Raw genomic sequence first — 24,334 nt, forward strand, 5'->3', positions numbered from 1 at the left:
GGTGGTCGAATAAAGCAGCATATTGGTCCATGCTACCAGGTAATGCGGCAAAGATTTATGCATCAGAGATTCTTCTCATTTTTGAATTGGGTTTCCTACTTATAGGTTGTGGCGGGATTTTCCAGGCTCCCAATGGAGAGATTCATTCTCCAAATTACCCCAGTCCTTATAGGGGTAACACTGACTGCTCCTGGGTCATTCGGGTAGAAAGAAATCACCGTATTCTCTTGAACTTCACTGATTTTGACCTTGAACCTCAGGACTCCTGTATTACGGTAGGTGACACAAATTTCAAGCACCATCTGTAGGCAAACCTAGGTCAAAATTTTGCCATGTGAGCAGATTTAATAAATACATTAGTTACGAATGTTTTCAATGATAATCATAGGGAGCCCAACTATTGACAACTTAAGATATAAGGACATTTACTTTTTTACATAAATACAAATCAGGAGGTAGATAATCTCAGGATTTGTTTAGCAACTCAGTTTCTGCTCTGCCATCCTTAGTATGTTGATTTGTCATTTTCTGTTTATTTCCTCATGGTCAAAAAATGGCTGCAGTAGCTCTGAACATCCTGTCTGAGTACAGATGCAGAGAAAGGGAGAGGAATTATGCTATTTGTTTCAATTTTGTTTTTTTTTAATCAAAGAAGCAAAATTCTCACACAACAAATTCTCCCCTTACATATATGATTGGTCAGAATTGGCTACGTAAGAGGTTAGGGAAGTTTTAGTGGAATGAATTTATCATCACTATTTCAAATCAATTATTATTAAGCCTTTGGGGTTTTCATGGGTTCTACTTTTCTTGAGATTGGGATAGCCCAATCTGCTACTTAAACAAATCAGTGTCTGATAGGACAGAATAGATTGGAGGATGGAGATGGAGGAAAGAACAATGACTATTAGTCACATGACCAAAGTTTCTGTTACTACCTTCAACTTTAATACATTCTCACCTGAAACTAATGCTTTATCCTTAATGTTAGAGTGAATGAGGATGCATTTTAAGATTTTCTTTTTGTTTTTAATTTAATTTTTTTGGTGGCTTGTTTTTTTTAACAAAAGATTTTCCATCTTTCATTTGTATTTAGAGACATTTCATTTAAATATAAACCAGATTCTCTTGGCTAATGAATCTTTCTATTTTAGTTTCCTGATAGTTTCTTACACAAACTCCAACTGGCTAGCTTTCAGATTTAACTCAGGGAAGATCAAAAGTTGTTCAATATTTGTCAAAGTAGCAAATGGTTTGATTTCAAATGGTTTGATTTCAAATATTGTTTTACAAGATGAAATCAGTTATCTACTTTAATAGTTCGATTTATTTATGACTATGTATTAGTCTTCTAAATGAATCTTCAGAGTCTAAGTTGGTGATGCATTGTACAACCTTAAGATCTAGAATATCCACTCACCAAAATGGTAACTCAGACCAAGACTAACTCTCCTGACAGAGACAGTTTAAACATTTTACATGATACTTAAAGCACTTTCCTAAATGTAGCAAAAAACTCACAAGATAGTGTAAAATTTCTGAGTTAATATCTGTGAGAGATGTGAGCCTAGTATTTGGGATAGCTTTTGCCTATAGGGCATTTGCTGATTCAGAAGGGGTTAGCAGCACTTCTGTGAGCATCTCAGGGCAAAGAAGAGCAAAGTTTGAGTCTACAGCCAGAATTGGGTAGAAGTCCTGGTAAACCATCCCATATCCTAGGTAAAAGGAAAGTAAAACAGCCTTCACAGAAACTGCATACCAGCTTTGAGTCACCTGAGTGGCCCCCAAAATCTGAAGCCATGGAAAAATGAGAGGGGACCTTGTACTGCTCTACATCTTTGCACATCTGACAAAAGCAATTTAGAATCTTTTTCAAAGGGAGATAAAGTCATCCTAGATCTTCTTTCTACTAATAATTTTTCATGTGCAATAGCCAGCACACTATCAAAGATATGTATGCACATGAGATAATATAACATAAATGCGATACAGTATGAATAATGGACAACGGAAGCAAACACTAATATGGTAGATTGGTAAACAATTATGATTACTAAGCTCATGGAGATAAAAGTCAAACGTAAAGCTCTTAGCAAAGAAGTGCAAACTATAAAAGGTGACATTGCAAAAATGAAAAAGAACCAATTAAAGTCTTTAGAACTGGATAAAATATAATAGCTAAAATTAAGACCTAGTCAAATTAATGTCTGGTCTAGTGCTAGACATTAGACAGAGATGAAGAGAGAAATAATAAACTAGAAGATAAGTCAGAAGAATCTAGTTGGGGGGAAAAAGCACAGATAAGCAAAAGGATGGAAAATATAGAAGAGAGGTTAAGACACATAGAGGAGGCTTATAAAAGGTATAACATACTTTAACTGTAACCTCAGAAGGGAAAGTGAGAGATAAATGGAACAGGAGCAATAATTAGACAGCTAATGACTAAGACTTTTCTCAAACCAATGAAAGATATCACATTTATAAAAACAAGAATCCCAGGGAACCCAAACAACTGAGTAGAAATACAGAAATAAATAGACATACAAATCTAAAAAAAAAAAAAAAAAACTAAAAATAAAGGGGAAATGTTACAATCAGCCAGGAGAGTGGATAGGGGAACAGATTGCCTTTTAGGAAGTGGCACACTGAACACTGACTTTTCAACAGTGATAATTAGAAGGAGAAAAAACAATGGAATGGTATCTTTAGTCTAAAGAAAGAAAATAACTACCAACCTGAGACTCTGTACTCTCCTAAAATAGTCTTTAAGAATAAAGGTGAAATAAAGCATTGAAACAGAAAAGGGGTCTTCATGAGAAGTTCAAATGGGCCAGAAACAAAATGTTGACCTCACAGATTTGCCTGCAGTGGGCAATTCTCCACCATTTGCTTCCTCTCCCATTTGGTATGGTGCCAGGTACAGTATCTTCTCTTCTCTTTGGTAAAGTCTATAACCCATAGAATTCAACATACAAAAGCATGTGAACAAAACAAAGTCTAGGTCAAAGGCACGCCCAGCATGGCTGTGTTTTTCCCCCTCCTATGTCCATGAGTAGAGCTTTCCACCTACATGAGATATAAATACACAGTTTTCTATTAACTACTGCCATATCCCAGCATGCAGCTGGGCTTGAGTTAACAAACTGTAGCATGAGGCAATAGATAGGAGCAAGTAAAACTTCAAATGTGATCGAGTCATAGTCATGGAGACAGGAAAATAAACCCAAAGACAGGTGCTGGGAGGAGTTCAGTCTGACAAACAAGGTAAAATATAAAATGTAATAGTCCAAACAAGTTGTAGGAAAAAGGGAATCCTGTATGAAGTAGTTAGAGTATCCCTGCCAGTAGGCATATGGGGCATTCAGAAACAGATGCCACTCAGCTCCTGAGCAAGACTCTGATATAAAATGTGAATTATATCAATCACATGGTGCCAGAGTTGAAAAATCCAGCTCTGTGGTGGGGTAAACCTGGGGCTGAGCCTGAATGTTGCCATTTTCCAGCGGTGTTGCCTTGGAGAAAGTGAACTTTCCAGCTTTCATGTCTTTAACTGTGAAATAGTGATGATAAGAGTACCTGTGTCAGATTTGTTGTTGGGTTATTTGAGATTATGTAAGTGACTGGCTTTTCACATAGAAAGTTATTGATTCATGCTAACCCTAATCAAAATGATGGTGGTGGTGAGTGCTGAAGATGGCATCTGAGCTGTACATGTACATTTGAAAATATTTCTATATATCTGGGTAGTCATTAAAGTCACAGAAGTAGGTGTGATCACATAAAATAACATTTTCTAGAGAAAAGGGCCAAAAAATTCTTTAGGAAACATCACCATTTAAGGGGCAAATAGAGATAAGAGAGGAAAAGAAGATGAAGAAGAGGCACTCAGAAGTAGATGGAGAACCAGAGAGAGTGGTAGTCTAGAAACGAGGAGTAAAGCCAGTTTTAAGAGTGGGTGATCAAAGGTACCAAAAGTATCAAATCCAGCAGAAGTCAACTAGGAAGAGGTTTGAAGTAAAGCCACTGGATTCAGTCTTTGATAACCTTGGAAGGAGCAGGATGGGCGTGGGTAGTAGTGGAAGACTCTAGATCACAATGGCTTAGGAGGGGCAGAAGCTTCTTAGCTTTTTCCTGGGGAAAAAGTTATGGCAGTGAGTGGTATAAGGGAATAAAAGGCTATGACCAATGGAGAGTTGTTTCTTGTTTTTTTGGTTTTTTTTTATAATGATAGAGAAGCTTGAGCATGTGGAGTGGCAAGGTGCTGATGGGAAAGTAACAGCTGAATGTAAGAGAAATGGAGGGGTGCCTCCATGGAATCAGTCAGTTAAGCATCTGCCTTTAGCTCAGGTCATGATCCCACGGTCCTGGGATCGAGTTCCATGTCAGGCTTCCTGCTCATAGGGAGCCTGCTTTTCCCTTTTGCCTTTTGCCACTCCCTCTGCTGTGTCTCTCTTTCAGTCAAATAAAGAAATAAAATATTTTTTAAAAGAGATAAATGGAATAATTGATGAAGTCATATTCAAGTTAGAGACCTGAAGAAGAGATAGATTGATCCTATAGATTTCATATTTTCAGGATGAGAAATTAAAACACATGACTAACCCCAACGATATATAGTTTTCTTTGGTTCGCAAATTTATTTATATTGAAACTTATAGAAATCACACGTAAGCTAGGTCACTTTTGTTTGTATAATTTATAAATTACCTTTTTAGAAAAAGATAAAGTAATGTGAAGAAGGACTATTCTGGTAACCTAGGGTAGAGATCAGCTGTGTGTGGTTGCCAAGCGGACCCAGTTACAGGATGGGAGGCCTGCAGAGCTTGGAACCAGGCAGGCAGTGTCCTGGCGAGGCTGGAAGCTTGGCTTCAAGTTACAGTTAGTTGTCTGGGGGTTCATGAAGGCAAGCATTGAGGCACCAGCCCTCTATCGTTTATAGCTAGATGGACACTGGATGTGAAACGTGCCCTACAGTCCAATATCTTACATAACATCTCTGCAGTTTAAGTTCATACAAAGCCAATCATTCATTCTGGAGGCATTCAATTTATTTTCTTGGTCCTGTTGCTTGGACAAAGTCATTAGCAAAGAGAAAAATATTCAGCTGCCAATGATGTTGCCAGATAATGTTTGTGTTCATGGGACTTTTAATAGAGCTCAAGTGTACTTGTTAAATACCAAGGTAAATTATGGCTGGATGGGACCAGGAATCATGTTTTTTAAACTCCTGTAACAGTTTGGGTCATCAGAAGAGGAGATATTAATTTTAATAGACATTATTGCTAATAGTCACAAACACATAGGTACATAGAATGGTAAGTTTGCAACGGGAGAGATTAGAGATAATTTACTGTCATGTGCTGATTCTTTTGGTAGTATTCTTATTTTGAAAAGAAGAGCATCAGGATCAAGATGTGGCAGAGGGGCGCCTGGGTGGCTCAGTCAGTTAAGCATCTGTCTTCAGCTCAGGTCTTGATCCTGGGTCCTGGGATGGAGCCCCTGTTGGGCTCCCTGCTCAGTGGGAAGTCTGCTTCTTCCTCTCCCCCATGCTTATGCTCTCTTCCCTATCTCTGTTGCTATCTCTGTCTCTCTCAGCTGAATAAATAAATAAAACCTTAAAAAAAAAAGACCTAGTGGAAATTAATAGCAGGACCAACACCAAAATATAAGCAAGCCTATAATAAGTATTCCAATAAGATATAAAAATTTCAGTGTACATGCAAGGAACTGAATTCCAGAATAGAGGACAACTCAAAAATAGGAGAGGATAAAAACCAGGGTTCTTCTGCAGCCATTTTAAATTTTCTTTCAGATGAACGCAGACTTCATTTATCAATATAAGAAGGAGTGTTAGGATTCCAGATGAGGTGGAAGGTGTCTTTGCCTTGAAGTCAGGTGATCTAGGCTATACCCACCCATTCAATCTTTGGTGTCAACTACGCCCCAGACCCTGCTAGGCACTAGTGTCCGAGCATGGCTCTGCCACTCGATCTTTTCAAGGCTGAGGGATCTGAGTTTGCTCATTTATAAAATCATGTGCCTGGCAAACCCACGCTGACAGAGGATCCAGTTAGGAGTCGTGTCTGTGGGTAGGGAGAGCAGCACGAGGTGGGATGTGAAGAAACAGACACTGCAGGGCAGGTGACATCAGTGTGGTTCACTCCAGAGGTCACAGTCCGACCTGCACAACAGACTTGCTAAGCTTGGGGTTCCACTCTGGGGTGCAAGACTGGCCTTGGGTAGGAGGTTATCTCCATAACCTCCACCTGACGTGCAGAAGAGAGCTCTTCCTGTAGCAGGTCTGGTCCCCAGTGGTCCTAAGTGGAGGCCGGTTAAGTGCACAGGGAACCCCAAGCCATCTCTCTTGGCTTTGTGGAAGTAAAGGCAAAATTTAGCAAGAAGAAGAAATGGATGAAAAATTTTAAATGGAACAGTAATACACAGCCTCCATCCCCTTTCATATAACTAGCATCAATAGTCTTTGTATCCCAAAGGCAGCAATCTAGTGCATGAATCACTAATGGATGCATGGCTGGATGAATGAATAAATGAATTCATAGTCTCTATTCCCACAATAACCAGTGCTTTTGTGGAAAATTGCAGACGACACATTTGGGAATGTGTTGTGCTGAGTTCACTCTCTGGCACATTTATTGATATACAATCTCACTATTTTGAGCCACATGAGAGCTTAGATAACACCACAGAAGCGTGTTTTCTAGAATTTCATGCTGCTATCATGAGAAAAGGGAGAGAATCTGAATTTTCTGACTTCTATTGAAATGGTGGTGGCATCGTGGGGAGCTAATCAGAAAGCTCAACCGGTGCTCAGGTTTCAACTAATTTGGTAATATGTTTGCACTCTCCACTCAGTCCCCTTTGAGTGGCTGTGTAATTAACCTCAGGCTCTCCTGAATGACACATTGTGAGTATTTCTCGCTAAGGCAGCAGTGGGACCCACTGGCTGGGCATGACTCTGTATGGTCAGCACGAAAATGGCTCCATTATGTTGCCTTTCATGAAGGCTGAGTATTAAAGTGACCTCCGACTGACAGTGTAATTGCTTAATTAGAGTCTCTCTTCCGAGCCTTAAATCCATGTAGCCCTGCAAGCTCTTATCGATCTCTGAGAAATGCTTGTGGTAGCTCAGTGGGAGAGCAGGAGAGGTCAGTTCTGCAGCTCCTGTGGGGCCCTGGAGCCTCCCGCCCTCTGATTTCAGCATCCTCTTTGCTCAGCACAAAGGAATGTCTGCCTTGTGAGAATTGGTCAGAGGCAGATAAAAGCAAGCAGAGCACAGTCCAGCTCCAGCCCCTCAGTTTGGAGAAGATATACATTAGGGCTAACAGAGCCTAGTACAAAATAAAAAAAAAAAGTGCACACGATGAGTAACTGTTTTCTTTCTGAAGCTTTTTGTGCCAATCTAGGAAAAAGAAAACAAAGTGTGTGATTTGAAGTGAAGAAGACCAGACCCCTTACCCCCACCCAGAGCTGCAGTGTCTGCTGTTCATGTGACAGTAAGACGCGGGGAAGAACAGGACAAACAGAACACTGAATCCATATTTTATTTTATTTTTTTTGGACACTACCCATTATGTGTTTTCTTTTAAAACAGTGATCTTTCCCAAAACAGCAAATAGATACAGGAATAATAGAACTCAGGGCTTCAAAGAGACAATGGAAGCAATTCTTTAAATATTTATTGTTTTACAAATAAATTCATGACAAAAGTCAGTCTCTCCCTGCCTCCATTTCTTCCCTTCCTCCCTCCCTTTCCCCCACAGAAAGTTCAGTGTCCATTTGATACTCGAGGATGATCTCTGATGATTTCTTTAAAACGTTTTATTTTGTGACTTGCTTTTGATAACCTGCTTAGCCATTTTGCTTTCCAGTGCCAAATTAGTCACCAAAAGCTGTGCCAATACTTTCCATGCCCAAAGCAAAGCATAATTGAATTGAAGCCACAGTTCTCAATTTGCAGGCACAGGCTTTGTTTTGTTTGCATTTCAGCTCAATCTCCCCAAATGCTTGTGTATTCGTGAAAACAAAATGAGCTTCTTGGATTTCTTTTCCTATCAACATTTCCAATAATTTTTGAGTCACTGCTTGCACCAATGACAAATGACTAGAGGTTATAATCTCTAAAAATTGAAGACCGGTTGCAATAATGTATAGCAAAGGAATAGGGGTGACAAAGTCCTGAGGTGAGATGTGTGGCTGTGAATTTAACCTAGTGTCTAATCTCAGAGGCACAGAGTTGGCAAACATCACTAACTGAGGAACCCCACACTTCTCCCCACCACCACCACCTCCACCCCCAAGGAAAGCTGCTATAATGAGTAACATTTTCATTTCCTTCCTCACAAACACTTATGACTTTAACAGCTTGGATATTTTCCAAAGGGATTCCCCTCCCTATCACTTAATATTTCCTCTATCTTGGAGAAGTTTCCATTCCAAAATGGGAATTCCATGAGCAACTACACCACCACGTGTAGCATGTGAAAATACTTTACAGGCTCCCATCCGCCAAACTGCCTTTTTACGCCAATGTGAATGATCTCTTCTGTCCCCCAAATATCTTGTCCTTCACCCTGATAATCTTTATGGCCATCCAAAGCAGTAGACATGTGTTGTAAGGAGTTAACAATGAAATAAAAGGTAAAGACTGGGTTGAAAATCAAATGAAGCCAGAACCCAAGTGGGAGAAGAAGCCATGCTAGACCAGACATGTTGTGGTTTTATAGGCCAAAAAAAGGACAGGAAGTGAATTTATCTCTGAATCTAAGAAGAAAACTGAGTTTAGTAATCAGGGCTACAAATTTTAGGTTTATTTACTGATCCTGGACACTCTGCCCTTGTAACATCGTCTGCTGAATTAGCCATGCTGGGAATCCCTGCATGTTCAGTGAGATGGAATGCATGACAGGTGCTGACTGCTCTGAAATCCATGGGGGCCCCAAATAAGACTTTCTAAAATGCCACTGAGGATGCTTTATTGCAGGTCTAAATACATGAGACACTTCCATTCTATCTCCTGAGCTTCCATGGACATCTCGCCTAGCTTCAGAGAATCATGATCTCTCAATATTCTATTCTCAATTAATAAAACTTGATTTTCACCTTTGCAGTTGGTTTCATGATAATTGATCAGATGTCCCATGGATGGGATTCATATATTGGCTCTACACTGCTTAGTGTGTGACTGTGAGCAAGTTCTGTTTTCTGAGCCTTAATTTTAGCAACTGTAAAGTAGAATTGGAAGAATTGAAAATTTTTAAATGTTATGTGTCTGGTACAGATAAATGTTAATTGCAGTTCCCCATTTTTCTACTACTACTACTACTACTACTTCCATTAATACTAATACTATGTTACAGGTCTTATCTTTTTAGAAACTGTGAGCTATATGTACATAGAACTGGATCTGTGATCTAAAGTTCATTGCTAACTATCATCATTAGTTATGAATACTCATTTTATCTTGCCTCAATATTCTTTAAAATCTTAAAATGGGGATCCCTGGGTGGCGCAGTGGTTTGGCGCCTGCCTTTGGCCCAGGGCGCGATCCTAGAGACCCGGGATCGAATCCCACGTCAGGCTCCCGGTGCATGGAGCCTGCTTCTCCCTCTGCCTGTGTCTCTGCCTCTCTCTCTCTCTCTCTCTCTCTGTGTGACTATCATAAATAAATAATAAAAAAAATCTAAAATCTTAAAATATCTATTATAAATTTTTTCACACATTCTCCACTCTATAATCTCAGTGAATTGTATCACCTCATAAAAGTGTTGTTTAATACCTTCCAGAAGATTCACAAATAAGTTCAGAAGGAAAAAAGTAGTAGTGCAGAAAATGAAGCCAAGGGATGCCTGGGTGGCTCGGTGGTTGAGCGTCTGCTTTGGGCTCAGGGTATGATCCTGGAGTCTGGGGATCGAGTCCTGCATTGGGCTCCCTGAAAAGAGCCTGCTTCTCCCTCTGCCTATGTCTCTGCCTCTCTCTCTCTCCCTATCTCTCATGAATACATAAATAAGATCTTTAAAAAAAGAAAAAAGAAAAGAAAATGAAACCAAGAGCATATTCATACACACATATCTATTCATAAACATTCATAATTTGTTTGCATGGGAAGCTCAATTCTGAAGCTCAGGCCAAACACTGTTGTACTTTGGGGATTATAAAACATGCTGTGTATTTGCCTTTGAATTAAAATAGTTTCCTCTTACTCTAGCTTGTAATAGTTTTAACCCACACATTTAATTGGTGTATTTCCTCCCTAAGCAAGATGCAACTTCGTAAAACCAGAAAATAGGAGATGCAGTGGAAATGTTTTCCTAGTACTTCCTCCTCTCCAACATGATCTGAGGGAATATATTCCAGTTTCTGGAAAGGAAAATGCAAACATTACTGGGGAAGCTAGTGTTCATTTTCCTCTCTCAGTCATATGTTTCAGGCTGTGAGTGCTGACTATTTCAGTGAGGTGATCCTGAGTCACTCCGTCCGCCAGAGTGTGGATCAGAGGCCAGCAGGCTACAGGCTCAGTGCTCTGCCTTGCATCAGATCAGACACCTGTTCTTTTGCTCTAAGCAAAGCATCAGTGATTGCTTGTCTTTATCTAATGCAATATTTTAAAGGATGGGAAAACTCAGCTTTCTTGTATCACATTTTACATTTTATAAAGAGCATGCTACATTGGGGACTTGAGCTAAAGGAGACACAAATTTAGGCAGGGATAACTTCAGGCTACCATGGTAACCAGGGTGAGAGGTGATGAGGTCCCACACCCAGAGGAGGCCCTGCAAGGGGAGTGGGAGGAGGAATCCAAGAGAGACTTTGGAGAAGGAATTGACAGGACAGAAAGATCATTTTGGCTTTTGGGGATATGGGAGAGGTCTAAAAATACTGGGCAACTGGGTGACCTGCTGTTGGCATTTTCTGAGGCAAGAACTGATAGTGAAGGAGGATTTAGGGGAGAGGATATGACTTCAGTTTGAGACGCTGATGTTCAAGGTTTGTGGGGTCATCCAAGCAGTGATGTCTGGAATGCCATTGGATATATAAGCCTGGAGCCTGGAGAGAGGTCTATAGTTGGAGATAGTAGCCAACTAACAAAAGCCTTGGAGATCTTAAAACAGAACCCATATCTGTTTAGCTACATTCCTGTCAGGTGGCTAAAGGCCAGATTAAGTGGCATTGCTATCCATCTAGCTTAGATACTGTGGTACTGTCATACGAATAACATTATTTTCTTGTCTTTGTATGGCATCATTTATTTACATGTCTGACTGGTACACACTTAAACGTTTCAAATAAATGGTATTTAAAAGTTTAACATGTTCCTCATTTTAAATTTCTAAAGTATAGAAAAGAAGAAAAAAGAAACTAATGCCATCTATAATATTGCAATATAAGGATAAACTGTTAAACATTTTGGCTTAATTTCCTACACAAACCTACCTGTCCAAACACACATGCACACTTACACACACATAAATGCGGACAGTTAGGTAATACCACACATCATTTCATATCCTACTTTTTCCACTTAGCATTATTGAATATGTTTCTCCTTAAAAATCGTTTCTTTGGCTATATAATCAATTATATGGACATACTAGAATTCATTTAACCACTAGCTTACTATTGATCACTTTGATCACTTCTTTTTTTTTTTGTTATAATCTATCAAGAGCATATATGTATATTTTTAAGATTCTATTTACTTATTCATGAGAGAGAGGCAGAGGGAGAAGCAGGCTTCCTGCAGGGAGCCCAATGCCAGACTCCATTCCAGGACCCTGGGATCACACCCTGAGCCAAAGGCAGACGCTCAACCACTGAGCCACCCAGGAGTTCCTCAAGAGCATATTTTTATGTGAACCTTACTCTGCATATCTTATTATTTCCTTGATACAAATACCCTTTTCTTTACTGAACACTCTGTTATGAAACATTTTAAGTATATAGAAAATTATAGACTGTATTAATGCATGTAGAGTAGTATATAATGAACAAAATCATTTCACTGTCCAGACTTGCCCAAATCTAATACTGTGCCATATCTGCTTCAAGTTCTTTTTGTTTCCAAAAGAAATGAATTGCTCAAGAGACCACGAAGTCCCATGTGTAGCCCACACTGATACTAATTCTTAATCTAATCTTGGAGGAGACCACTTATGAGAATTTGGGTTTATTATTCCCATGGCTATTTTATACTCTTCCAATTTTTTATACTTTTTCATATACAGGACACAATACTATTTTGCACGTTTTAAAAGTTTATGCAAGTAATACCATACAATACAATATCCATCCATTTGCTCTTTTCACTCAACGTTCTATTTTTAAAAGTTATCTATGTTGTAATGCATTCAGCTCTAATGCATTCTTTTTGCCACCATATGGTATTCCATTTCATGAGTATACCACAAATCACATACCCATTTTCCCATTGATGTACATTCAAATTGCTTGCAATATTTGGCTGTTGCAATTCTTAGGGCAATGGATATTCTTATACATATTTCTGAAAGCAATAATGCAAGAGTTTACCTAGGGGAGACACACTGAAGTTAAAGTGCTAGCTTTTACATTTACTCTGTGTTGCCAAATTCCAATAAAGTTGTATGTATGAGAATTCTTATAACGAATTGGAGAAACTCACCTTCACACTCATTCTATATACTTTCCATTAAACTTTCAGTACATGGTCTTGGTCTTATTTGATCTTTACAATGATAAGGCAGGGAAGGAATTCTCTACTCCCACTTTTAAGCTGCTAAAATGATAAATAGAAGCTTCTAACAAGCCTTGGCGAGAAAACAAATACCATAGGTCAACCCAAGAGTCAAGTCTAGGTGTCCTGACTTCCAGGTGTTCTGACCTTAATTAAGGTCTCTGTTTTTACCATATGTTCTGAATCTAAAGATTGGTATGCTGCCCATTAGGCCTTACTTTGTCCCCTGGAAAATATCAGATGGGCCAGAATCTGTGCATAGCCTGTCAGCAAAAGTCTTGCAACTGAAAACACTTGAATGGCATGGTTTTCAGCTGATCATGGATGTGGACAGCCATTTTTAAAAAAGATTTATTTATTTATTTGGTGGAGGGAGAGGCAGAGGAAAAGGGAGAGAGAATCCCAAGCAGACTCTGTCTGCACTGAGCATAGAGCCCCATGTGGGGCTGAATCCTATCGCCCTGAGATCATGACCTGAGCCAAAACCAAGAATCAGATACTCAACCGACTGTGCCACCAGCTGCTCTTAGGTTGTCAACATCCACTGAGGCCCCACTTTTGGAGTATTTATGAAGCTGTGTTGCAGAGTGGGGCAGGTATTTTAGGGAACGTGTTTAGGGAGGAACATGGATTTAAAATCACTGCATTTCCTGAACTAGGCTGGATACTTTGGTATTAATGGATCCTATAAACTCTTGAACAATTTGTAATAGCCTTATTTTCCAAAGAACTAAAGCAGAAACAAAGAAAGAAAACAGTGGGATTCCCCTCAAGGGTAACTGGATTCCCTGAGTGCTTCTACTGTGCCAGGAAGCACATACTACTGCAGTGACTTCTCCCTCCATCCCTGAGAGAAGCAGCTATTAAAAGGCCAGTGAAGGTGTCACACTAGCTTTATTTCTCTGCTTTGCCCCCACAGCTCAGCCCACTCAGCATCTGCCCATCATCATGCCCTAACAACTCACTAGACCTCCAGTGACCCCCAAGTCACTAAGTTCATGAGTAATTTTGCTCCTTTCAGTAGAGTTTTCAGTGGTTGATCACTCCAGGTGTGGAAAAGGAGACTCAGAGGTCTAGGAAACCCACTATTTTCCATAATATTTTCAGAACTTTCTGTGTAGAGAAGTGAAGAGACAAGGGAGGAAGTCACCCCAAATGGCCATTTCTTGCCACTATTCACATTTCAAACCCTTTACTCTTACTTCTTATGGCCCTTACATTTCTCTCTCTCCCATGTTAAGAGAATGTTGGAATTTATAATTGTTTTCTTCATTTCTCCAAAATACCCTAAACTCGCTCTTTTGAGTAGCAGACTTTGACTAAATATTTCAAGCACTGGCAGGTGATTACTGCAAAGAGCAACATAGCAGTCAAGTTCTAATGTGATATCGGACATCCTTGTCTTTAAGACTCCATTGTCCATTCCTTCCACACTTCTTCATTTCGCAACACTTGCATTCATTATCTATTGCTGCATAACAAATTTCCCCAAAACTTAGTGCCTTGAAACAACAGCATTGATGATTTCTGTGAGTTAGGAATGCAGGTGCTATTTACCTGGCTCTTTCTTAGATTGCTCACATGGTCATCAGCGGGATTCAGCAGATTTGGTTCATGGCAGACAATGGGCTGGAGGCCTCCCTCAGCTCCTCACCAGGCAGGCTTCTCTGCTAGTATCTCCCAGCACAGCAGCTTGCTTCAGAGAGGCCCAGCAAGAGAGAGAGAGCTGATGAGATGTACACACTGAGGCTAGTGGCACCGTGTGAGGGAGCCCCAGTTGCCAGAGCTGATGCAGAGGGTCACCCAGTTAGGTTTTCATAACTGCCGTGAAGAAAGCCACCTAGAGGAGCTGCCCCAGCCTCTCCAGCTGATGAGAGTCCATCTTTCATAACCTAATCATGGAAGTGACATCCCATCACTTTGGCCCTTATCCGTTTATTAGAAGCAAGTTATTAGGTTCAGCTCACATTTGGGGAAAGGGAAGCAGTTACACATGGGCATGAATCACTGGGAGCCAGATCAGAAGCTGCCCTCACTGCCCACCCCCTATTCCCAGTTGGGTCATATCCATGGGTTATGTCCCTTTTCTGGGCTCCAGGCTCAACCATATTGTTGGACAAATCCCCACCTTGGGACTTCTTTCTGTTTTTGCTTCTATAGCTTCCTACTTTTATTCATTTCTTAAACAGCAATTTAACTTTCTCTTTGTCTCACTTTAATAATAGAGACTAATACCTCTCAAGAACTTACTGTGTGCCAGGAAGCCCTGTAAGTACTTTGCATTTTTGCACTCATGTAATTCTGAAGAACAATATGAGTTATCTGCTTGTGTCAGTCACACATATTTCTATCAGTCACTATCTGGGAAGGCAAAAGTTCCCTTTATTTTCTCAAATTACCAGTGCTTAGGACTCTGACCCCAGGCCTCTATACATGTCATCATAAAAGGATGCTAGTCTCATACCTGAATGGCTCCCCACCCCAATGTCACTTTTTGCTGGAGTCGACACATATTACCTGTGAAAAAGGATTGATATTTCCCAATCTCCTTAAGATATTAAACATCAACTATCAAAATTTGTAAATATTTGGCTCTGTTCTAACATCTGGTTAGAGCTTAAAGTATGGAGGGTTTCTGATAGTCCCATAATATCATGTGTCCTGAATACTCTGGGTTTTGGGGACAGGTTTGATGTCCTTGGCCCACCTTCCACCTTCTGTGTTCTCTTGCTATGCTGGCAAAAGGCTGGCACAGCTAGTGAGAAGGGCACCAGGGAGCTATGCATGTGGTGTGGCCCATGCCCTGTGATTAGATCCTCCTCCACTGCCATTTGAGCCCAGAATGTAAAAAGCCTTCCCAGAAAGCAGTCCCAGTTGACCCCTTCCCACTGTGAATAGCCTCTTACCCACTGTCATGCCTGCTGTGCATGTATACATTCTGACCCATGAGAGGGAGGAGAGCTGTTTTTTTAACTCTGGGCTTTCCCTCATTCTTATTCCCCTGTTCTTAGAGACCATATGCTCTTACATGTGTAATTCATTTACTCATCTGTACATTGGGCATTTATTTTCTGTTATGTGCCAGGTCTTACTCTTTTAAAAAGTCTCCCGTTTTCATGTGATAAATATGTTTAGGCATTTTTAAAAAAGATTTGTCTATTTATTTTAAAGAGAGAGAAAGTGAGAGGAGTGGGGAGAGGGAGAGAATCTTCAAGCAGACTCCCTGCTGTGCACAGAGTCCAACACATTTCTTATAATGACCCTAAGATAAAGACCTGAGCCAAAAGTGAGAGTTGGGTCGCTTAACCGACTATACCACCCAGGTACCCGAAGGTTAGGTATTTTGAATGTGTGTGTTGGAATCTGGAAATTTGATATAACTCTGGGTATTTCGTAATGACACTGATTAACTTCTTGTAGGAATTACCACTTCACCAGATATGCCTTTGTTTTTCGAGCCCCGGTGGTTGTAGCTTTCAGTGATGGTGGCCACTTTTTCTTTTGTGGATTCAATTTCAAAACTTTACTAATGTAGTCAAGAAAAGAGTTAACAGAAATGTGCAGGTTTTGGGAATTTTGTTTTTGTATATTTCTCTGACTTTTACCACTTGAGCAGCAGTTCAGAAAACCAATTCTCAGGCCTAGAAAACTCTTGGCAGTAGACTTAAATAAGAATTACCTATCTATAAATTATGTGACTATGTTATATGTGTAGCCAATAATAATATAATTTGCTGGTTCTGCCTTGGGAACTAAATGAAAGTAAGGGAAAATGCATATTGATAATTTTTATGACTTTAGAATATTAAATAAATGGGAGCAAGGTTTCTCATATTTTCTCCCTTGCAGTTTTTTTCTTATAAATTTATTAATTAAAACTTAAATTTATTTGATATTACAAGTGTTAGGAACAGTCTCAAATAAAAGAATTGCTATTCTAAACTGTTCAAAGAAATCAATTATTTCTTTGGTAATCTGAGGTCTCATACTTTCATAAAGTGACAATTAGGTATACATAACTTAATAACTGTCATGAACATTTTAAAGAGAAGTGATCCAATATAACATAGAATTTGGGGGGAGAAGAAATAAGTTCCTGACTCTACTCCTCACTATCTGTGTGATCTTGGATGAATCACTAGTTTATATTGAATAAGACAATAATAGCTAGTACACTTATTAAGTCTCACTTTCTTCATTAAAAAAAAATCATACTGTGTTGAGGACTAGGTTAGGATGTTTGTGATGGTGCTTATAAAATGACAACGTGCTAATCAAATGTAGGATGCCACTGGTATATAATTTGGATTCAGGGACATTTGGAAACCTTCTCCCTCAGATTCGTTTCCTGCAAAGTAATGCCCCACAGCATATGAAGTGCAGCCAAGACCCTTTGATTCCAGGGTTGGGGTGGGAATGGGACAAGTGGGAAACATGAAGACCCTCTGGAAGATGTACCAATTTGAATAAACCCCAGGGAAATGGCTCATTTGTATGATTTTCTGAATCTTTTAGCCTTAAATTCCTATCTGACTTTTTTTGCCTTAAGAGGATTGCAGCCATTTGGAAAAGGAAGAAACAATACCTACTTACTCACTAGGCTTCTGAATTTGGGGGAAAATAAAGGAAACTAGAAGAGTCTTACCTTTGTGAGTGTATGGACTTATAAAAAATCTTCAAAGTACGTGTTGTTTCTGTTGGTGGTGTTCTTTTAAGTGGAGGGAGTCTATAAACCTCACAGAACTCCAGTGTTCCATTAAAGCATAAGAAATGCTGTACTAAACAAATAAATAAGTCACCATGAGAGAAGCAAATAGATTTATGTAGGTAGTCTTGACCACGAGTCAATTGGTATATTTTCCAGACTCCTAAGGCATTCTAGAAGGTATTTTTTAAAGCAAGACGGTATTAATATAAAATTACTGAAATCTTAGGATGTTATATCTGTGTAACATTAGGAAAGTATAAAGCCAAGTCTAGAAATAATAAAGTCTTGGATTAAACCAAGTGGCAATGTTTGTGAGTAGGTTGAAATATAAATGTAGATAAGAGGCTTTGTAATGATGACTAATATGTTGTTTTGAATACTGTTGATGGTGTTTAACATGTTCAAAAGAAGCAGTCAGACTAAATTGGAAACTATAATTTGACTTGGTTAAGAAAATGTAATTGAGCTTTTAATCAATTTTTTAAAGTAGGCTCCATGCCCAGCATGGAGTTTTAGCCTAGATCATGATCTCAGGGTTGTGAGATTGAGCCCCAAGTCAGGCTTCCTGCTCAGTGGGGAGTCTGCTTGAGATGCTCTCCCTCTGCCCACCCTCTGCCACAGCACATGCTCTCTCTCTCTCAAAAAAAAAAAAAAGAAAGAAAATCTTTAATCAATCAACCAATCAGTCAATCCAGGGATGTCACAGTGACTCTGACACAGGAACTTCCACTGGAATTCATATAAGTTCCCTAGACATGGTCAATGACTCAGACACTCCCATGGACTCTGTGATGAGATAATGAAATAAAACACTAGATCCAGCAAATGTGTTGTTTGCCACTCACTTTCCTTTTTTAAAAAAATTTTTTTAAAGATTTTATTTATTTACTCATGAGCAACACAGAGAGAGAGAGAGAGGAAGAGAGAGAGAGAGAGAGAGAGGCAGAAACATAGGCAGAGGGAAAAGCAGGCTCCATACAGGGAGCCCATTGTGGGACTCGATCCCAGGACTCCAAGATTGCACCCTGAGCTGAAGGCAGGCCCTAAACTGCTGGGCCACCCAGGAGTCCTTCCACTAGCTTTCCAATGTGTAGATAGCCCATGGAATATGGGCCTTATACCTGTATATCTGAAGTTCTGAGTGACTATTTTCCATTGTCTTTATAGGCATATGATGGTTTAAGCTCCACAACTACCCGCCTTGCCAGTGTGTGTGGAAGACAGCAGTTAACTAACCCCATCACCTCTTCAGGAAACAGCCTCTTTTTGCGATTTCAGTCTGGTCCTTCCAGACAGAGCAGGGGCTTCCGAGCTCAGTTCAACCAAGGCAAGTACTTCCTGTATCTGCGTGTCTCCTTGAGGCAATGGCCATCTGTTCTGGAGTGTCCTCAGTGCTACAGTGAAATGAGGCCAGTCCTCAGAAATTGGTCCCAGCATTCTACCTGACAGGTGAAAATTTAAATAGAATAAAGGAACTATCATTTGCAATTACTCCAACTGCTCATCCTTGAAGTTTACTCTTGTCTAACAGATCCTTTGGATCTGTGTATCTCTCAAGCAAGCTTTCAGATTAATACTTAAAAATGTTTTCTTAATACTAGAGTCATTATAAAAAAGTGTCCAAATTCATTCATTTGTAGATAAACTATGTCACACGTATCCAAGATTTTATGCTGGGAGGAGATACTCCATTATAAATTACAAGATATGTTGTCATGTAGAGTCAGATTCTATTCTTCTGGGTAATTTCTGGTCTATCCTTCCAGGTCATTTCTGAATCCTACCATTATCCATCTAAGAAATCAATATTGTTTTCCATGGTTTTCATTCTTATATCACCACATCTCAGTTCATCCTACTTATCCTTTTCACCCATTGCCTTTCATCTGGCCATTCTTAGAAATTAACCCTTTTTCCTGCTGTCAGAGATGGAACCCAGAGCTGGAAGAGTTGTTGATAGGCTTGAGTGTACCTCTGGGTTTTAGTCCGCTGGTCCTTGTCATTTCAAATAAGTGTGGTCTAATTAGTCACTTGGTCTGTTTTGGGCTTGCTTATATCCTATAGGAAAGAACCCTGCCTAGGAATGGTTTCTGGATCGAGATCTCCCAAAGATGCATTGTAGACTTTAAAGCAAGGCAGACTGCATAAATCAGTCACTCCCCAAAGAAAAGAATAGTTTCTGGACACTTTTCATTTTGCATTTAATTAATTACTTATGGTTTGCTTCAGAGTAAACAAAGTCCCCAGTAGGTCTCCTCTGGATCATTATAAAGACTCATTGCCTAGCCCTTTCCCCATCTTCCTCCAAAGTCAACTCACAAAAGCCCCACTCTGGTCATGCCCTGGAGCACTCCATTAATCTGTCCTGGCTCCGCACTGCCTAGGGAATGGAGCCCCAGTTCCTTCAGATGTTACCCATGGGTCCTGGGACCTGCCCCAATCTTTTTTCCATCATCATTTCCAACACTGCTCGAGAGCGCCACACTTCAGTCAAGTCTGTGTAGTCACAGGCCTGAAGCTCCTCTGTGTCAGAGCTTCTCAGGCTGTTGGCTCTCTGGATTACGCTAACTCAGCCCCAGTTCCTCCTTCAGCTACCATGTGGTCTGTGAGACACCCCTTACTCTCTCCAGCTGGCCCCAGACTTTCCTCTCTGCACTGCCACAGAGCCTTGTGCTTCTCTGATAATACACAGCCATTCTTATGCAGTCTTGTTCAATTAACTATTTCCAAAAAAAAAAAAAAAATAGAAGTTGCTCATAAAGAGGTTATCCTAATACCTATGATTTATGAGTGAGTTGAGTAAGTAGATCAATACTAGAGCTCTGTTTGAGTGATTCAGGCAATTCATAGCTATTTAATCTGTTGTTTTGTGCCACTCCCCACTTCCTGCAATTGATGAATGTTATTATAAACCTACAGTGCATTTCCACATTCTCATGGTTTATGTCCAGCTTCCTTGGCAGAGTATTTCCTGGGCATGCATTTCAGAAATAGGAGAAAATCATTTATGTTTATGCTTATCAAATCATTGTTTTGTACAGTCTGTAGAAATCAAAAGTATATAACGTGTGTGTGTGTGTGTGTGTGTTTGTGTGTTTCTCAGTCTGCGGAGGCCACATCCTCACCAACTCATTTGATACTATATCCTCTCCATTGTTCCCTGCCAAGTATCCAAACAATCAGAACTGCAGCTGGGTAATTCAAGCTCAACCTCCATGTAAGTAACAAAAATTAAAAAAGAAAATGAATCCAGGATGGATGGTGTCTGTGGGAAAGTCCATCTATGACTAATGTTCTTATCTTCTTCATGGTAACAATTGATGGCCTTCCTCTTCTTTTTATGGAAGTTCCCATTCCTGGTCTACACAAGAACAAGAATTTCCTAATCTGATAGAAAAGTAATTTTTACTGTTTATTCTCAGTTAAAAAAAAATATTTCAAGGTTCAAGACCTAACAAAGGGAGTGGAGAGAACTCTATAACCTTGCTGTATTTACAGGCATGGGAAATTGGGGGTGAGCAAAAAAATTGATAGTTTTTGACGCATGGGACTTGAATGTAGTAGATGCCCAGGACAGTTGCTAAATGACTAAAATGAATAATAAGAACCATAGACTGAAAAATTAATAACTCATAGTTTGAGAATGCAATGCCATGAGCATATTGATTTTTGGTCAAAGTGGAAGCTAATTGTAAAACCTGGTCTCTCGTGCAATACAAGTATTAAAATTCTAGAACAGGTCTGGAAGAAACACTTTGTACGTGCTTACATTATTTTCCTTTTAAAATTACAGAAACTTATTTTTGACCTGGTAACAGCCTGGTGATAAGTATTACTGTCTACACTTAACAGACAGTGAAAATGAGGAGACCCCTGAGGACTCAAAACAAAATGACTACAAACAGGGTGACCCTGGGGCCATATGAATCCTGTTTCAGATGAGTCCTGCCTTTCCTTGAGTTTTTCAGGAAAAATTCATGGTTTCAGACATAATGTAGGAAAGGCATTAAGTTCTTTACTCTGCTCTATAATTAATGACCTTTTTGTGACAAGAAGCAAATCACTTAAGCTAATGAGGTCCCCTTAACTAATCTAAAAAATGAAGAGTTTGACTTAAATATTCTCTACCACTTCTAGGGATATAAAGAGTAAACAAAAGAATGTCTTTATTGACATACATGCGATCTGGGGGTGGGTGAAGTAATCCTTAGCCAAAGAAAGTTGCCAGCCAGCCAGAAACTAAGCCTTCGATAAAGAAGCCCCCCTGCCTTGAGCTGAGCAGTTTTGCATGTAAGGATAATTTCTAATGAGTTGTAAAGCATTTAGATGAAAGATCTCACTGGTTCAAAGACATTAATAGGAAAAGATCCTATTCTGAAGATTAGGGGCCTTAGAAGAACAGCAAAAGAAAGACGTACCCAGGCACTTGCCATTCTGTAAGTAATTCAAAGCTTTCTTTATAAATGACTCCAAACCTCTTGGGCCCTGGCTCTAGCCTTCAAGTGAAAGGAAGAGAGCTAGGCTATGCATACCAGGGTAGTGAGAGTGTCTCATTTACAAGTCAGGGAACTAATCTATTGAGAAATACACTTCGGAGAGGAACCCAGCAATGTCGGATATAAAAGGTGCAGAGACCAGATATTCCAACCAGACACTCCCATTGGTCTCCAGAGAAGGAATATACCCAAGTGTCCTCTTATTTACTACTATCAGCATTTCAAATTCTACAGGCATTTTCAAAAAACACTGATTCTGTCCCTCTTCAGAGGAACCAGATATGATGTCTCCCCTGCTAGAGAACCTGCAGAGTAGATGATCAGAGGGAAAATCTCTCTCCCTGTAAGTTTCGTTTGCCAGTACTTACTAATCTCCTTTTCTTACAGTTAACCACATTACCCTCTCCTTTGACCACTTTGGACTTGAAAGCAGCACAACGTGTACACAGGACTTTTTAGAAATTTTGGATGGCGATTATGATGATGCGCCCCTCCGAGGTACAGTGGCATTTGTTCCTTTACATCTGTGGCCCTGGCTGAGTTTCATTTATATACTGACATATGCATATGCTGTCATTCAAGGTTAGAATGTCTCCAATAGATAGAAAGGGCAGCATAAGCCAAGTAAAAATAATTAGAGGGTAGGAAACAGGATTTAATATGGGGTTCAAGAAACACAACTTGTTCATAGTCGAGGACATGAATGGTTTCTGTATTTGCCTCTTAATTTAAAAGTTGCAACTGCTTCAGATAGCAGTGAAACGCACTCGATTCTAGCATTCGATAGCATTCTGTGAGAAATTTCTTGTTAATATATGACCAGTTCCTGTATTCAGATTGAGCATGTTTCTTCTGGTTTTGTCCTCAGTAGAAACAATAGATGAACGAATGAATGAAACGACAAATAAATAAAGCAAAAAATAAAGCAACAAACTTACACACTGGGATTCTGATTGTAAGGCATCCCCGTAAAATTACAGGTTGCTGCTATCTTGGTTCTGAAATGTTTTCAAGTAAAATGATCTCAGATTATTTAAACTTTCTCTGTGAGTGACTCATAGTTGAACTTTATCATATGAGTTTTTTATCCTGCCCTAGAAGACAAGCTGTTTCAGAGGAGGGACTTTGTTTTGCTCACAGTGCCCAGAACAGTGGCTGAGACAATAGTGGGTACTTGAATACTTTCTGCGCTCTGCATTCCCAGTTGCAAGGCTTGGCATATTTATCTGTGAGCACTTGACCAAGGTATATTATTTAACACTTACTTAGCACTTAACTTGTGCTGAGTACTAATCTAAGAACTTTATAAGTAACTCAGTTAATCCTCATACCCTTATGATAAAGGTTTCATTATTAAGGATAGTCCTGCTTCTCAAGTGGGGAAACTGAGGCACAGAGAATTTAAGTGACTTGTCTTAGGTTGTGCAGCTAGCAAATGGCCAACCTGGGAGTTGAACCCATGTATTCTGGCTCCAGCATCCATCTTTTGTTGTTGTTGTTTTACTATAACACGTTGCTTTTAAGTGTTAATGCATTTCTTTGTGCAGGATCCTACTGTGCCAGAGATTTTAGCATTAGTTATGTTTGGAGCCCGGCATCTACGTTTTTCTTATCTCCCTCTAATGCTCTTCAACATGTTTATAAATCATCTCTCCTATGTTTTATTTACACAAGTTTTAGTTCTCAGGCATCATCTCAAAAACCAGCCCTGATTTAAATTTTCCAAATAGTGATGTCTTCTTTTTGCTTTGGTGTCTTGTGGTTACTAGAAATAATAGCCTGTGCCATGTGCCATGTCATGGCTCATTCTCCTTGTCATTATCTCATTTAGGCCGCTACTGTGGCACTTCCATGCCGCATCCCATCACTTCCTTCAGCAACGCTCTGACGCTGAGGTTCGTCTCTGATTCTAGAGTGAATTCTGATGGTTTCCATGCTACCTATGCTGCATCATCATCAGGTAAGATAAGTTGTTAGCAAATGGTGCTAGTAGGTTACGAGAAATGTGGTAGACCTCCTTGGTATGTTATTTAGGACTGTTATATCTTCAGAACCAGGAGCCAGCTTCCATAGATCACCTCAGTGACTAACCTTATTGTCTTCCCAGTTAGGTTACCCTACTTGTTGTGAATTCTATCGGTAGTAAACTCTGTACCACATCTTTCTTTGATAGATGCTTGGAGTATTTCCATACCTTGGCTATTGTGACTCGTGCTGCTAATAGTGAGCCCCAAAATGAGGGGGGAATTGGTCAGGATGATCTTGCAGTGATCACTGTTCTTCTTCATGACGTGTCTGTTAAGGCAGCCCCTGACCGGCAGTGTCCAGTGGCATCTCTTATGAATGGACAGCCACTGTTCTTCCATCTTCCTGGCCTCCCAGCTGGGCTCAAGCAGGTCT

At 39.8% G+C, this 24,334-nt stretch overlaps 1 protein-coding gene across 1 annotated transcript in view; it reads left to right on the forward strand.

Annotated features, from left to right (window-relative positions):
* Positions 1–24,334, forward strand: part of CUBN (cubilin) — a 256,413-nt gene that overhangs the window by 118,217 nt on the left and 113,862 nt on the right. Inside the window, exons 31-35 of the mRNA XM_026016002.2 lie at positions 106–275; positions 18,606–18,765; positions 20,542–20,655; positions 22,322–22,432; positions 23,766–23,894. Coding sequence (XP_025871787.2) covers positions 106–275; positions 18,606–18,765; positions 20,542–20,655; positions 22,322–22,432; positions 23,766–23,894 — 684 coding nt within the window. The remainder of the gene's footprint in view (positions 1–105; positions 276–18,605; positions 18,766–20,541; positions 20,656–22,321; positions 22,433–23,765; positions 23,895–24,334) is intronic.

Source organism: Vulpes vulpes, chromosome 2, assembly GCF_048418805.1.
Source record: "Vulpes vulpes isolate BD-2025 chromosome 2, VulVul3, whole genome shotgun sequence".
NCBI classification, from domain to species: Eukaryota; Metazoa; Chordata; class Mammalia; order Carnivora; family Canidae; genus Vulpes; species Vulpes vulpes.